At 43.9% G+C, this 16,557-nt stretch overlaps 1 protein-coding gene across 1 annotated transcript in view; it reads right to left on the reverse strand.

The window, feature by feature from the left end:
- The window catches only part of T265_13323 (hypothetical protein), a gene marked incomplete at both ends in the record, with an annotated part of 42,015 nt that overhangs the window by 19,325 nt on the left and 6,133 nt on the right, over positions 1-16,557 (reverse strand). Inside the window, one exon of the mRNA XM_009168347.1 lies at positions 4,937-5,082. Within this exon, the coding sequence (XP_009166611.1) occupies positions 4,937-5,082 (146 nt within the window). The remainder of the gene's footprint in view (positions 1-4,936; positions 5,083-16,557) is intronic.

Here is a 16,557-nt window from a genome sequence, read left to right on the forward strand (position 1 = left end):
CATCATCATCATCATCATCATCATCATCATCATCATCATCATCATCATCATCATCATCATCATCATCATCATCATAATCGTCATCATCATCATCATCATCATTACTACCGATACCCAGGGGATAGCAACTGCAGTACCCCTTCGATTAATTTAAATGGGTTCCGTAATGTGAAAGGCGTTGGCTCACATGTCCGTATTGCTCAGTTAGGAGCGAAAATATCTGGAGAGACACAAGAGTGTACGAGTAGTTGTCCCACTTTCCAAGCAGACGGTGCGGTTAGATTAGCAGATCCACCAATAAATTAATGGAACTCACTGAACACACTCTATCTCTCGGTTGAATTTCCTCTCCATAAGCAAGCTATGCCTATTGCATTTGTCGGACCACAAATGCACGTGCATCGGAATTTGGTCAGTGCACTAAACAGGTTACGATATTGATTGAGTTGCTCCAAGTCCACCAGCACTTTCCCGATTCAGGAATGTCGCTACCTTGCTTACGATAGAGCTCCTCGTGTGCTTCACAATGTTAGTTTGTCCGAGAAAGTCCTTTCACAAGGAACCCTGTCCTGTGGGATACACACAAATTGGTGGAGGGGGAGTTCCCCCAGAATATCCTTGTCATAACGTCACTTGTTATATGGACACGTTCGTTATTTGTTACACATGAGCCTGCGCAGACGAACTTCCTGCTAAACCCCTCGTTACAATATCATCCTGTCGATATCGGTTGTCAGTCGGCCTATTCTGGTTCACTATGACAAAGGGACTATGGCGAGCGATTGGTTGTGGCGGTAGCGCTGTTGACGAAGAGGCACAAATTTCATCTAAAATCAACGGCATCATCTCCCTTAGGTCATCGACTGTGGACAGGTAGCAGTGAATCTCTTAACTTGACCCGGTGGAATGCAGTGTTGAACACTTCGATGTGCACGAGTGAGATCGCATTCGAGCCCCGTCTTGCACAGTTATTAGATGAAAAACAGGAGCACGAAACTGCTACCTACAATCTAGGTGAAAGTGCCCGTGGCCTTGTTATGGATAAGTATTCACCCGACCAAACTCGACTGGTTGTTTAGCGACCAACCTCAAAGTACGTGTGGGTTGGTCTCGGCGAATCCGTAACGAGGCAGTTAGAAAGCGTGTTTTCGGTTGTGTAACGGGTTCTTTCATTGAAGAATGTGTCCAGCACCAGAAGCTGCGTTGGTTGGGACATGTACTGCTTATGCCGAACCATCGTTTGCCCAAGAGAGTGCTGTTTTCCATGCCCAATTCAGAGAGGCGAAAACAGAGAGGTGGCCAACTCTTGACTTGGCAGAAGAGTATGAAGGAGATCACTAAACGCCTGAATACTGTCGGTACAACTCACTTTTCAGGATGGGGATCGCGTGACCCCTACCATGCCTGGTTGGAGACACTACAAGATATGGCTGCCAACCGATGTCAGTGGCACTCTTGTTGTCAGTTTCTATCCAGATTGCCTGAGTGAATGTCTGGAGGTGTAGGCACCTCGGAATGATTGTGTTAAGCTAGCAGTAAGTCCCTTCTTCGTCCACCTTTACTCTTTTCCTTACAATAAGTCTTTCAAATAACTCATGGTTGTACGGCAGTGAAGCATCGGTGTTGAACACTGATATTATGCTGTCGATGATGATGATAATGATGTTCGCAAAGTTAAATTAACCTGCCACAACAATCCTACTGGTTTAGCGCTGACCTGCGAAGCTGCGGAAGATATTAGGTCCCCGTAATTGTTTTAAACCGCTTCCAGCACACGAATATGGCCTGACTGGATGGCTTACAAGATATATTGGGTAGCTGGGGTGATGCTGCGGTGATGATCACAGCAGATGTTGACACAACAGCACTTTACTGAAGAGTGAACACGGACTGAACGAAGATCAACTGTACCAGGAGTGGGTCCGTGACTACTATCGGGTTTTCAGACAGCCCATGGATTAGGTGAAGAACGACAGACGACGGAACTCATTAAAATAACTGCGACTGCAGCTGGCTGGAGTGATCCTGAGGTCTCGGGTATATGTGCGCTGATACGATCCCTGGAATGTAGTTGATGGATGGTGCAATCACATCAGTAGTTAAATACAGCCCACCAGGAATCAAGTCCACTTGGTCTCCGGTTTGTTGGTGTTTTATTTGGACTTTTTATGCTCTTCTGTTGACTCCTCTGACTCGATTGGACAGCAATGAAGCATTCACCACAGACGAACAGTTTAAAATATCACTTCTGCCTGTTAAATTTTAGCTTCAATTTCCCACCACCCATATTCCATACACTTCGGAACGTTCAGTTTGCCCAAAATTGACTAAACTACTAAAAGCACCAAGAGAATTGAAATGTTAGTTATGACGCCTGACGGCAACTCAGTTGCTATGCATTTGAAAATAAATTAGTTTCGGAGAGCACTGCGGTCTGGCTGATGATCACTATTCTGTATACACGTGAGCCAAGACCGAAATGTTTCCAAGCACGCCATTTTAACAAGCCGTTAGGGTAGACATTTTGACATTTCAATGGACGTTCCACTCCGCAAGTAAAGTGAGTGTGCGCTGATAAACCGACAAGCATCATATAGTTACCCACTCCTTGTTAGGAACCATCAGCCGTGTACGCAATCTGAAGAGATGCGAATCTGCGATCTCGCAGGATGAAACCCCCAATGAAATTTTTTCTGAAGCGGTAACTTCTCTACCGGTTCAATACCTGTCCCACTTGACTGATAATCACAACCCCCTTAGAAATAGTACCGATATTGACCCATTATGCCCTGAGAACCATGCTGAAGGCTGGTCCTTTCGGTCCCCACCACCAGTCTGATCACTGTAGTCAGTGCACACGTTCTAACAAGTACATCCAAGCAAATAGATATGGAAGGATCGGATGAACTGCGAATAAATGGTCCATCTGATCCCTCAATATACTGTGGAACTTGGTAGAAATCTACTAGGAAATTATGGCATGTGGACTGCGGTTGAGCAATTGCACTCGAAATCAGTGGGAATTTTGCATATTTATTTAACTACTTAAAAAGCATAAGTAACAAGAGTAATCAAGACCCCCACGCACCGCACGCGTCAAGCGGTTTGGCAATCGTGCCCTTTAGAAATACGAATACACTGTATAGACCCTAGAAAGCCATTTTAATCTTGTTGATAGTAACGTCAGCGAAGAAATGATCAAATTATGCTTCTCCAACCTTTGATACTCGCGACGCTCCCTCCAACTGCTGAGACCTAGCAAGACACAAGAGGCTGTCGTAGAGGGTGAATGATTTCCTCTGCACCAATGAAGAAACCAGTATGGGCGAAAATGGGTGAAAGCATCGGTGACGAAAATCAAGGCTTTAGTCAGTTGTCAGGTTTTGCAACAGAGCTGTCAAAAAGTTCACAGGACATGCTATCTAAATCCGTATGAATAGTTCATACATATCAGTGTGGTCATATAAAACGCGATTTGCGCTCAAATAATTTTGAAGGTTCATGTTCAGGATGGGTGTAATTTAAACTGGTAAACTAAAAGGAATTGATAACGGAATGGCAAATCTTGGATCGCCTTTGTGCTATAGTCGACAGAAACAGCGATTTAAGTTCCCTAGCTGCACCGCAGCTGTGTTGGGTAGAAACGAGCATCTTTTGAGTAACCCGATGACAAAACGCTTGAGATAAACGGTCAGTACATGTGAAAAATAGTGTAAGGCTCATATGATGCGAACGGTGATCACACATTCCGCCCTGTGTTTAGCGTTCGCGGTTCGTAAAAAAGGCTGCATAAAAAGAATGGTAAGATACACTGCCGCCACAAAGAAACCGGAACCTAACGTGATGTGACGGGTTGTATGCCTTCGTGACCTATTTGGGTATACTGGGAATGTCCGTGCGAGACTTGCAAAGTGCTTTATACCAGCTTGGTCAATGGTTAGAGGTCTGACCAACACACTCTCCTGGGCCTTCAGGTTGATGGTGGAAACATGTGTGGTGACTTGATCCGTAAAAATGCTAGTGCACCTGCATTTTCAGTCAAACTGGTCGAGGAAGCTAATCGTCTTTTATCTAGGTATGAGCACCATGACAGTGTTCGAGCCAAAGTGCAACCATATAAGTCCTGCAAATTACGGCAGCGAAACACTGGTTTTGAACACTGGTGTTATGCTGTCGCTGATGGTGATGACCACGATGGTGATTCCGGTGCTGATAACGCCGATAAAGATGATGATGATGATGATGATGATAATGATGATGATATACGGACGACAGTGTTCTCATTTCTCAAAAGAAAAAAATGTGGTCGATTTGAGTGGAAAGACTGATCCACGTCATTGTACCTTTTCTCCTGAGAGTTTCCCTGGCGATGAAAATGGACGCTGTGGATCTTATGCTCAGGATCTTATCCTCTTGAAAGTCAAGGATAAAAGCTAATGATTGAAGGCTACTGCAGAAAACCAGGGAGTTCCAGTGCTTGTGATGCAAACTCGATCAACAAGGCAAGTCGTGAATCATAAAGGACAGGGCAGCTTTTGTGCGCTGAATCAGAAACGCATTCGACCCAGTCATATAACAATTTCTGCCCCAAACAGCCCAACGAGCTATGTTGCTGTACCATCCCGAGGTCTGGTATTTGTTGGCGAAAATGTCTTCAGGTCTCTGAAACAAATTCCCTATAACCATAATCGGAGGAGGCTCACAAACGAACTCGCCAAAAGTGATCAGAAAACGAGGGTTCAGTGCCGCAACAGGTGTTTTACTTTCGGATTCCTTTTGGTATGCTGAACCTTGTCACTTCTCTCTTTCACGTAGCACACAGAAAGTATACCAAAAAATCAGTAGAACTTACCGATCATTCTCGTCCTTTTGCTTTTGAATTTCAATTTCAAGTTGCTGTTTTTCCAGTTGACGCTGAGTTGCCGCTGAAACCAACTGGTTTCTCGACACGATTGCCTGGGCGTTCAAGTTTGGATACAACGCAAGCCAATCTAACCTTTAGCTTTTGTTTTTCCACCTGTTCAGCAACCGAAGCGAGCATCGCAGTTAGATTTTGAACAATTGACTGAAAGTCTTCAACTTCTGCAATGAAACCGGAAATGATGGTCCATCAAGAACATATTCCAATTGTGTGAAATGTATCACAGGCGCATCCTCGGTAACATGCTCACATCCATGTCGCCCGTAAATCGGTCCCAAATTGTCTAACTACTCATGAGTAAGCTAAAGAGTATGCATTAGGAACAAGCCGACTTCAAGCTCACCAGCTGGGTAACCCAGAGTGAAGCCGCCGTTCTGAAGGCGTCCACGTAGCAATTTTCTGATTGGCTGACGAGTGAGCTTGTACAAAGAGAGGGCCATCCAAACTCTTAGTGTTCCCGAAGTATACGGGGCTTTCTGCAATAGGAAGTGTAAATCAAGTTGGAATATTTTTTTGCATTTGTTTTAGCTCAGCCATATGCCATTTGAAATAAAACCTAGCTATGACACATCCAATATCCTGAGTTTCTGCAGGTGTGTATTTAACAGACTCAAAACAAGGTTTTGCTGGGTTGGGATATCCACAGCGAGTAGCATGACGTGATGCGGGCTCTCGTTTCACCATAGTTTAAATGTGACAAGGTCACTTGTTTATTGTTTACTGTGAAATTTGGCACAAATGTAGATTCCAATTTTGACATTCTATCCTCGCTCGACTTCTTAACACAGGTAACATATATCTGCCAGAAGCTAACAAGCTCTTCCGTTGTCTTAACCTACCAGTCAACCCGATCGAATCTCGTGTGACCAGTTGCCCAAGAAAGGGCTAAGTTCACAGAAGACTTTGACCAAACGTCAGTCACAAAAATGAGAACAAAATGCAGATATTAAGCAACTGCGGATTGTTCTCTGCTAAGAGACATTAGGATCACGACAGCTAACGTCGCAAGCCATACACAGATGACTGAATTGATTTGGAACTCGCTAAGGAAGCCTTATGCAAGAATATGGGTTCAGAATAGGCGATCTTCCCTTTGGTTTGCTAGTGCACTGGGGTATTAACCGCCGAGAAATCTGACAAATAGACAAGGCAAAAAGCGGCGTATAACAACCTCACAAAGGTTTATGAAGAACACAGTCAGGAATCGGCACACTGGAGTCGATCAGCCCAAGAGAAGATTGAATAGACAACCAAGTAGTATGAGGACACAGAAAGGAACGACAACGATAAGGCATAAACACGACGCATAATATAGAAACGGTCCGTGGTGCTGGCATACGATTCTTGCTACGGATTGTGAAACTTGGGGAACATAAAAAACCGTATAAATGCTGTCGGCAAGACTGAGGGGGTAGTGGTGACTGGCATATGGGGGCTCGTCTTGTATCAACCAATCCGATTGGGCGGTTTTATGGCATCAAGATAAGTCTCAGAATCGAAGTAGTCGGGCTGAACACCAGATGATTGGCCAGCGTGAATCCAAATTCGTCGGGACTTTGTAATGGTCATATTCTAGCAATCGTCTGGTAGGCTTCTGAGGCACAGTAGTAAAATGTGATGCTGTAAACAGAACCAATTCATTTTCCATAACACATTTTTAACCACTTGCGCAGGTGCGATTCTTGGTCTGATCTGTTTTTTTAATGATGTAGAGGATGACGTGACTACTCGTGAGTAGTCAAAAATTATTCATTCTGATTGGTCACACTGTTCGAGCCAGCACACATTAACATGGGTTCAGCTGTGAAGACCGCGGTTTGGACGCTGTTTTGCAACACATGGTAGTCTATAAAGTATCAAGTTGAAACGACCACTGGTAGAAAAGTGATACGCCACGTGAGACCTAGAACGACTCTCTCTAGAGCCTCAGCCTTCGGATCCACGCATGCGGAGCTTGGTCAGAAATTCGGTTACAACTGAAAGCTGGATAGTCAGCTCACCTCCACAGTCCGGATGACTCATGGCATTGGTTCCAGTGAATGTTTCAGTGTGTCCAATCGCAGTATTTCTTAGCTTATTTGTCAGATATGCTAACTGAGCAATTAGCTGTCACTTCACAAATTATATAACCTCGCCATAATATGATACTACTTAACAGGTCGATGAATGCGCCTGGACATTCCCTTGCCGCCTTTCACGAACTCAGCTGGTAGGCATCGGTCTTGAATCAGTCCACTCCACACGTGATGATCAAAATGGTTATACGTGCGGATAAACCCTCATCTGTGAAATCAATACATTAACAGTGAGGATTTGATTGAATTCTAGTTTAAGGGACTTCGATTGACTGTGCTTCACAAGGGCCCTTCCATGGTTTAACACCTTCATAATTAATAGCAGTTTATCGAGAAAAATAGTTCAGTATTCCAAAATACACTCACTGGTGCACTGTGACATCTCAGACTATCGTACAAACTGAAACATGGAGTGGCCTTGGTTGAAGAATATCGAAAAACGAGAGATCTAGTTTGGATAATATTGAGACTCCTAGAAAAAAGGCTGTGTAGGTCACAAATTTCGTACAATTTGTTCTCAAGTAGAACGTGAGGTTGAGGTAACCTTGGGTGCTGCATCTATCTGATGAACCCAAAGAAGCCGGTCGGGGGCTGTCCAAGAATTTTCAGTGACCTTATGAGCAGTTTCTCTCAAGAAGATACTTGAATATCATTTCAACTGAAACGTGTCACCATAATTGGACACACATCACTTTTAACTGAGGCAGAAAGCTTTCGCTGAGACATGGCTGCGATTCTGTTGAGCCCCCCGTTACGGCCACGATCACTTGCAGCTGAGTGTTTTTCTTGATGTACATCCTAAAATCTGAGCTTCTGTCTGTCATACTTTGAGCATTTCTGAACTCTCACAAGTTAGTTTCGTTTGCTTGCGCGATGTTGCTACGCAGTGTCGCCGCACGCGCCGGACTTTTTTTGGATTCATGCATTCACTTAACCGTGCTATGCGAACGGATTTACTCTTCAAGCCAACACGCAAGAAGAATTCCGTTTACTAGTAACCCTGTAGAATACTCGTCTGTGTAATGAATAAACATAACGGTGCCTTCCAAAAGGCCGTGTGATTACTGGTGCCAAAACTGCTCAATTTTTGTTTTCGGAAATATAAAATTCGATTTCCTCCCTACTCGTAAACCTACTCACTAAGTGGAACGTCATTTGGGGGAAGCGTGTAGAGGCAAGTGACCTGCTATTATCGAGAGTCTTTGACAATTCTACGAACGTAGTTTGATTTGGTGAAATACACTCATTTACAAACAAATTTAGTTTTGCGAGAGACTCACCTGGAACCCAGCTGAATCTCCCATTTGTGATGTTTCCTGGCAACCGAATGTACTAGGCCGCCTCATGTATCAGCTGCTGCGATTTTCGAGATATCGCGATACATGTGTGTTCGCAATGCACTACTCATAAGGTGATCAGTTGTCTTTCGTAGACTACTTGTTAGTGATTTTGCCTTAGTGGTGCGTCCCAAAAACAAGCCTCTATGTACAACAGAGTATCAAGGGTTGTACTTGTAAAGTTCGTGTCAAGATCCATCTCTGAGGATTTTATTGAATGCTCAACATGCCTTCTGTCCTTTTTTCAGCCAACACCGCTTCCGATTCCAGCACTCGGTCGAAATTCTATGCTTGTACCGCATTGCCTCCCGGATAGACAAATTCCTCATTAACGGAGCTGTCTTTATAGAAGTCGGACATTACCCACTTTGGTCTTGTTGATCTCGGCATAGAGTTTACTCACTCAGGTTTCCATGTGATTTTTCACTTGTGCTGTAATTTGTGAGCATAAAGCTCTTATTTACTTTACATGACCAAACCTTTTTTGCAGGTGAGAATTAAACCATGGGACCGAATCCGTCCGGCATCAGTTACCGCGAAGTGGAGTGGAGTTCCATGTTTTAACGCAGTTGTCTCACCTACTTTTCTGGCGATACACCTCACAGACTGCGCGAAAAAGTTAGGTCGGCCTTCTTTCGTACACACACACACGCATGCACGCACATGCACCTAGAACGAACCAAATTCTTCTGCGTGTTTCAGTCGTAAGAATAGATTTGGGCAAAATAACAAGGCTCTAAATGCATCCGATCCGTCAGGAGCATCTTTTCACCAGCTATTCATCTCCAAGGTTTCATTTTATTATTGATTGACAAAAGCTCTCCAACTTGGTTTCACCTACGAAACTGATTTAGTGCACGCAGGTGATGTGATCTGAATGACAGGAGTAGAAAACACCGAGAAAACGTGAGAAAATGTTGTCTTTCGCCCCAAAACATCATATGTTTGGTGAGGTCATTTGATAGAATGGAATTAATTGACGCCAGAATCAATGAATACATGTTTGATCGGGCTACATTTCTTGCTAAAACTATGGTTATGTTGACGTGGGTTTTTCGTGAAACAATAGGTAAAAGACTAGATGAATAACACTCTTGTTGCTCATCACTAATCACGATTAAAGTTGTTTCATCATATCACAGTCTTCCTTTATGTGGTTAGATCGTTCAAATCTGAGGCGAGCACTACTGCCTGGAATAGTCTGTGTGTGCAGTATACACAAAGTACTGTTGGGAAATATGAAACAAATATTTGAAAAAAAGACACACGAATGAGTTTTTTCTTCGACAGAGCATCTCTTAGTATTCAGCCATCTTTGAGTTGAATCTATTGCAGTTACTCTTGGGTGTGCTTTGCTAAATTCATCTTCGAAATGTCATGTCAGATTCATAGTTGAGCCGCTTACCGAGGGTCACACACTGGTTCCAAATGGGGGCTGTTCTCTTTATTAGGGTCACCCGATAAATCGATATGACCTAACGGAAAATAGTCACAGTGTAGTTACTACTGCTCAGGGCAATCCATGAGAGCTGTGTGCTTTCTTACAGGGCCGTCTTTGTTCGAGAAACATCTCTAATTGAAGACAGCTCAGGCACAAATGATGGCTTCCGTCAACCTAATTTGTAAACGTTTGTGTTTCACCAGCAACCCGCTCACCTTTCGGAAGGTAACACTCTATGTTTGGCACTGAATAACCTTTCGGTGATTCAGCCATTCCAAAAAGAGATCACCATATGCGGTCCGTCATCCAAGAGTGAAATAGCTGTATCTTCAGGGAGCAGTGTAGTTCAGAATCGGGGTAAAAGGCCACAGTGGGACAACATGCGTCTAGTCAAAACCTCGTCAGTTCACACACCCAACGACTTGCATGGTACGCTTTACGCCGCCCCCCGATGCCACTCAGAACAAACGAGATTTTAGTGCCTCAAAGCAGTCGGCTCTAAACTCTCTTTGTATAGCGTTTCAAAATGGAGATACTTCCCCAGAAAAACTGATCGGAGTGTTATTCGCGTTCACACGTTCACAGGAGAACTTCAAAGCTTAACAAATTACTTCCCGCAAATGACTATATAGCCTGATCAGCCAAAGGTGAGGAGCATAAAAAAATTGTTCAGCTGTAACACCCTTCCGGTGCCTAGCTGCCATGTCACACGAAGGAAGCACGAGGGCTAAGATACTGCCAGGTTGCCCAAGCCTAGACAGGGAAGTCGAGAGGCAAAGGTCGAGTTCGAACCACGGACCTTGCGGTCAGTAAATTCGCTCTGTAACCACTTGGGCCATCCCGCCCATCCCGCATACGTCTAAATCTATAGTCATTTGGAGAGGTTTCTGAACGACACATGTGCATCCCCCAATATCCTAGCTCCGTTTTCGTCACTTGTCTCCGGTATCAACTTGCAATATCCTTGCAACTCGCCTTCCTTCATCTCCGCACATTCCATCCTACAAGGAAGCGCTTCGTTTATAGGAAAAAAACACGGTGAACTGGGAGAATATGGTAGTCATTCAGTATACAATAGAAGAACACGCCGCTTGTAATGTCCCATCTAGATCTTACCTTCGATCTGAATGAACAGTTTCGATCGTTGTGCCTGAAAGTGAACACTTCCAGTCAGGTTTTTGGGGACCAATGACTCCCTAATCGATACACTCCTCTGATGTGGTAACCCGAACGATCTGATCGAGCAGAATACTATCGTTTTCCAACGTTTCACTTCGGTTTCGTCGTTAGCAAGTTTTAATGTTGTGTATAGTAAGAATCAACCCGGTTTTTAAGGGATTCTTTATTAGGTGCTTGTGGAATCGTTCACGTTTGCCCATCCAGCGGTGATTTGAAATCATTGGGCCGTTTGGCTCCGAGAATTTGCGCGGCTGGTGAAGTTCACATCTACCTGCTCCGACTCACATACTGTACAGTTGGACAACAATTGTGTCCACTACACTGTGGCTCAATTGTGAACCGTGTCTAAAACAGTTTGGGTCGATTTCGTACCGTCACCTACCTTAAGCTGGAATACTTGAGTGGCAACCCCTAAAATATATAACTTTGGATAAGTCTTCCGTATAACTAAGCAGTCGAAACTGTAGTTCCAGAGGACAGGTTTGGTCAGTCGTCACAGAAGTGACCATTTTATATGATTTTAAACTTTCAGCCCTCAGTTAAATAATAGCTTCTAAAGGAAAGGGAAGGGTTTCGCTGTAGCACCCTTCCGTTGCCTAGCTGCCATGTAGCCAAAAGGAAGCACTAGGGCTGAAATACCTTCAGGTTTCTCAAGCCTAGACAGAGGAAGTTGATAGGTAGAGGTCGGGCTCGAACTACGGACCTTCCGGTCAGTGAGTTCTCACTCTAGCCACTGAGCTGTCTCGTGGAAGGTGTGTTCGAATATTGGGGTTTAACAATCCAGAAACCGAGAAGGAACGAACACTTCCAGTCAGGTTTTTGGGGACCAATGACTCCCTAATCGATACACTCCTCTGATGTGGTAACCCGAACGATCTGATCGAGCAGAATACTATCGTTTTCCAACGTTTCACTTCGGTTTCGTCGTTAGCAAGTTTTAATGTTGTGTATAGTAAGAATCAACCCGGTTTTTAAGGGATTCTTTATTAGGTGCTTGTGGAATCGTTCACGTTTGCCCATCCAGCGGTGATTTGAAATCATTGGGCCGTTTGGCTCCGAGAATTTGCGCGGCTGGTGAAGTTCACATCTACCTGCTCCGACTCACATACTGTACAGTTGGACAACAATTGTGTCCACTACACTGTGGCTCAATTGTGAACCGTGTCTAAAACAGTTTGGGTCGATTTCGTACCGTCACCTACCTTAAGCTGGAATACTTGAGTGGCAACCCCTAAAATATATAACTTTGGATAAGTCTTCCGTATAACTAAGCAGTCGAAACTGTAGTTCCAGAGGACAGGTTTGGTCAGTCGTCACAGAAGTGACCATTTTATATGATTTTAAACTTTCAGCCCTCAGTTAAATAATAGCTTCTAAAGGAAAGGGAAGGGTTTCGCTGTAGCACCCTTCCGTTGCCTAGCTGCCATGTAGCCAAAAGGAAGCACTAGGGCTGAAATACCTTCAGGTTTCTCAAGCCTAGACAGAGGAAGTTGATAGGTAGAGGTCGGGCTCGAACTACGGACCTTCCGGTCAGTGAGTTCTCACTCTAGCCACTGAGCTGTCTCGTGGAAGGTGTGTTCGAATATTGGGGTTTAACAATCCAGAAACCGAGAAGGAACGTGGTGTAACGGTGATACTACTGATGGAAGACATGCGAGTAGTATGTTTTCTTGTAAATTCGCCTTGCGTTTCCTTAAAAGGGAGATCTGTTGCGGAATTTGTGGAGCCGTTTTGTAGCATTTGCTTGGATTCGGTCAACAGTCAATGAATATCCAAGACATTTCAAGGAGACGCGTTCAGGAGAAGATGGATGTTCAGTTTTTGTAAATAAGATGCAAATGAGAGTTTTGCTTCCCTGTCCAGTAATCTGTAATTGGTCAGTTAACATTTCCTAATGAACAACTCCGCAGCAAAGGCCTTCTTCCTTTCAGTGGTAGTCAGCAAATTATTTGTTGTATTCCTCCTGAACTATCAGGACACTTTCAGGTACTCAGTGAAGGATATCAAGGAGAGGTAATTATACGAAAAAGCTTGGAGAGTCACGTGAACCAAAATGATCGGCGGAATATCGGACCGTTCATCTCTGAAAGACCATATCTGAGAAACCGTAGAAATCAGTAAAAATAAAGGGACCGAAAATATTCGTGGGTCCTTGCTACGTTAGGCCAAATGAAAAAAAGAGATCGAAAGATCAGTATTTAAACAGAAGTTTGGCTGCCGTTTTGAAAGGATTTATACATTCTCTGTTCATTTTTGACTCTGTTTGTACTCATCCCTTGGGGAACGTCAGGAACCAAGGCATGCCACAGGTTTTGCAACTTCACACCGATTCCGCTCAAACCCTTAGTTGACATAGTACGGAACTAATAAGTTGACACGCCTCGATTTTACGAGAAGACACGGTTGGATGGAGTGATGGAAAGATGGACGAGAAAGAAATCAAGACGGGGAAGGCGCACGACAGGAAGACAGGAGAACGCTCGAGATGAAGTAGTTTATTAACAACGTAGTATTAGATGATAAGGTGAGGCAAATCTTGAGACGACTTCGTGGTCTGAGTATAGCACAGGTTTGAGTTTCCATAATGCGAGGCCTGATAAGATTAACCTAACGAAGGACAGAACTACGAAGAGATCAGACAGGGACAAATAGATGCAAAATACATAATGAAGGATGTTACTGGTCATCGATGCTACAAACTGTATTAACAGCACCATCATCGACAGCATGACATCCGTGTTCAACACCGATGCTTCACTGCCGTACAACCGTGATTTATTTGAAAGCCTTATTGTAAAGAAAAGAATAAAGGTGAACGGGGAAGGGACTTAGTGCTAGCTTACTACAATCATTCCGAGATGCCTACACCTCCAGACACTCACTCAGGCGATCTGGATAGAAACTGACAACAAGAACGCCACTGACATCGGTTGGTAGCCATATGTTGTAGTGTCTCCAACCAGGCACAGTGAGGATCACGCGGTCCTCATCCTGAAAGACGAGTAGCACCGGCATCATCGAAATTGAGTAAGGTCCGCCAAAAAAGTTTAAAAATTGCACGCGCATAATGATTCCACGCTTACTACTCAGCCGATTGGTATAAACATCAAAGAATGTTAATTCCGCAAATTAAAAATAATAAATGATTGTTCAGATGTAGTACCCTTTCAATACCTAACTGCCAAGCCACTCGAAGAAAACATGAGGACTGGGATTCTGCCAGGTTCGCCAAACCTAGACCGTAGACGTCAAGATGCAGAGGCCGGGTTCGAACCAAGGACTTTCCGGTCAGTAAACTACTGAGCTATTTCATTCATCAAAATCCGCAAAACAGGATTCATTGGACCGCCTTGTGATCTTCTGAGCATTTTCCGTTACAAGAAGGAGTAATATTTGAGGAGAAACAGGGCGCGTTCTGGCGAAACTGCCGGCGAGAATTTAAAGCATCGTATTTTGAAACGGTTCCATTTTTTATCCGTTTTTAACTCTGAAGCTGTGGTCTGCCTTCAGCATTAAGATGCGGGGAACCCAGTGCACCAGATGGTGGGCGAGTGCTACAAATAGATTTGGACAGACTCTCGAGCTAATCAAAGAAAGATCACTTGAGAAGATAGCACCAAAAACAAGTCAAACGTTTCGTGACCTCTTTCATTCTCTTCTGTCGCGTCATCTCCTGTCTAATTTTACGTTTTTTCATCTCGAATGCGACAAAAACAGCGCTCTTCTGGACAGGCGGTAACTCAGTATGTGTACTGCATTGGATGAAGTCGTCCTTGAGTAAGAGAGCTTTCACTCCGGTAAAGGCCCGTTTCCTAATCATCCAGTTTCGGACTCTCCAACTTCTGTATACACGAGCGATATTTTCCAGAAACCGGTGATCAAAGACCTAAAGCTGCCTCAGATCTTCCGGCCCAAGTGACCAAGCCTCACAGCCATTAAACAATCCATTCCATACTGTAGCTGGATATGTTCATCTTTTGAGACACAGTGATTGGCTGTTTAGGCGCCACAAGCGGTGCGAATCGGCAAGCGCCATTCTGGCCTTCGTCTTTAGCGAGTTAAGTTCGACCTTCATGATTCAAACACGGTTATTACGAACGGTGTCCCACAACTTTTAGCGTCACGTTTGAATTCTAATGAACATGTATGCACAAAAGATGAACTGCCCAAAGCATGACCTTGAATTTTGTTGGCGCAACCTATCACAGCATTGAAAGGCCCTGGAGAGAGTATTTGATAACGCATAATTTTCTTTTTCCTTTTGAAAATGAGAACAATTGTGCCTGACCATTTCAAATAAAAAAGTTGTCAATCACACAGACTGGAAAAGCGGGGTTTTGAACATTGTTAAGAGTTCATATTATCCTGTCTCTATATCATCCATTCTGTCACACAGCATTCAATAAAAAACGAAGAGAATGTAATCTCGTTGGATTCTGCCGCCCGTTAGAAAGCATTTTGAGAGCTTTCAGGTGTCAAAAAATATGTAAATTTAAGGAGCGTAGTATATCTGCAAACAACTGGGATATATTCGTTTACACACTTGTTTTGAAAAGGAGTCGGTTGACGGAAACAAACGCATTCTAAAGAACAAAAACCTAGAATTTTTATGGCAGCCGCACATGTGCCATTGTTTTGGTGTCTGAAGGATTTTGGTGATGATTTTTGCACACCACATTTATGTTCTCCTTAGTCTCCTATGGTAAACTGCACTCAAATAAGCCATAAGAGAAAGAGTGAAAATCTTCTTCGCCCATTAACGGGACAGGCTGGAGGCCGTCTGCAATAGAAGCTTGATTAAACTCGAGAGCGAAAGGCTTTCGCACATTTCTAAAGCCGTTGAAAGTTCCAGTTTTAGGATTCTTGGCTCCGCTACCAAAAGGAACTCCAGAAAATCAGTAGCAGTTAGCCGGCCAGGTAGTTTTGAAAGTGTTTCGCCCACAGACTTAGGAGTTGTTCTTTTATGGACATGAGTCGGCACTTTCTTAGTTTGGACGTTCCGTCACCATACGTATTTTGGGCCTGCCGAACGTACCATTTAGAATAGTTTTTGCAAATTTCCAGTGATTCTTAATTTTCACAGATCTTCAAATAGTGTACTCGCGCTATTGCTCTTCTCCCCTGCTGTAGTACTTTCTGCGATGTTCTGATTAGAAAGAAAACGTAACTCAGCTATTAGCAAGTTCAACTACTTGCACAAGATCATGTGGATAATAAAATAATAATAATCGATAATCGTTCAGCTGTAACACCCTTTCGGTGCCTATTTTTCATCCCACCGGAAAGAAGCACGAGGGCTTGGATACTGCCAGGTTACCCAAGCCTAGACGGGGGAAGTCGAGAGGCAGAAGTCGGGTTCGAAGCACGGACTTTCCGGTCAGTATTTTTGCACTCCAACCACTGAGTCATCTCGCCACGTGCATGGATGTAATTGGCTCCACCGTTTTGGAAGCATACTGTTCAGCATCTTGCAGGGTAGTGAACAATAGTTTTCAGTGACAGTCGATATCAAAGGACGGCCTTTTACTTTTTTTGCTTGCTATACACCGAATCCTGACAGCTCCTTATTGGTCTGATAAGATGTATAGTTTTCGGTGCCCCCAG

The sequence above is a fragment of the Opisthorchis viverrini genome (assembly GCF_000715545.1).
Source record: "Opisthorchis viverrini unplaced genomic scaffold opera_v5_60, whole genome shotgun sequence".
Taxonomy (NCBI): Eukaryota; Metazoa; Platyhelminthes; class Trematoda; order Opisthorchiida; family Opisthorchiidae; genus Opisthorchis; species Opisthorchis viverrini.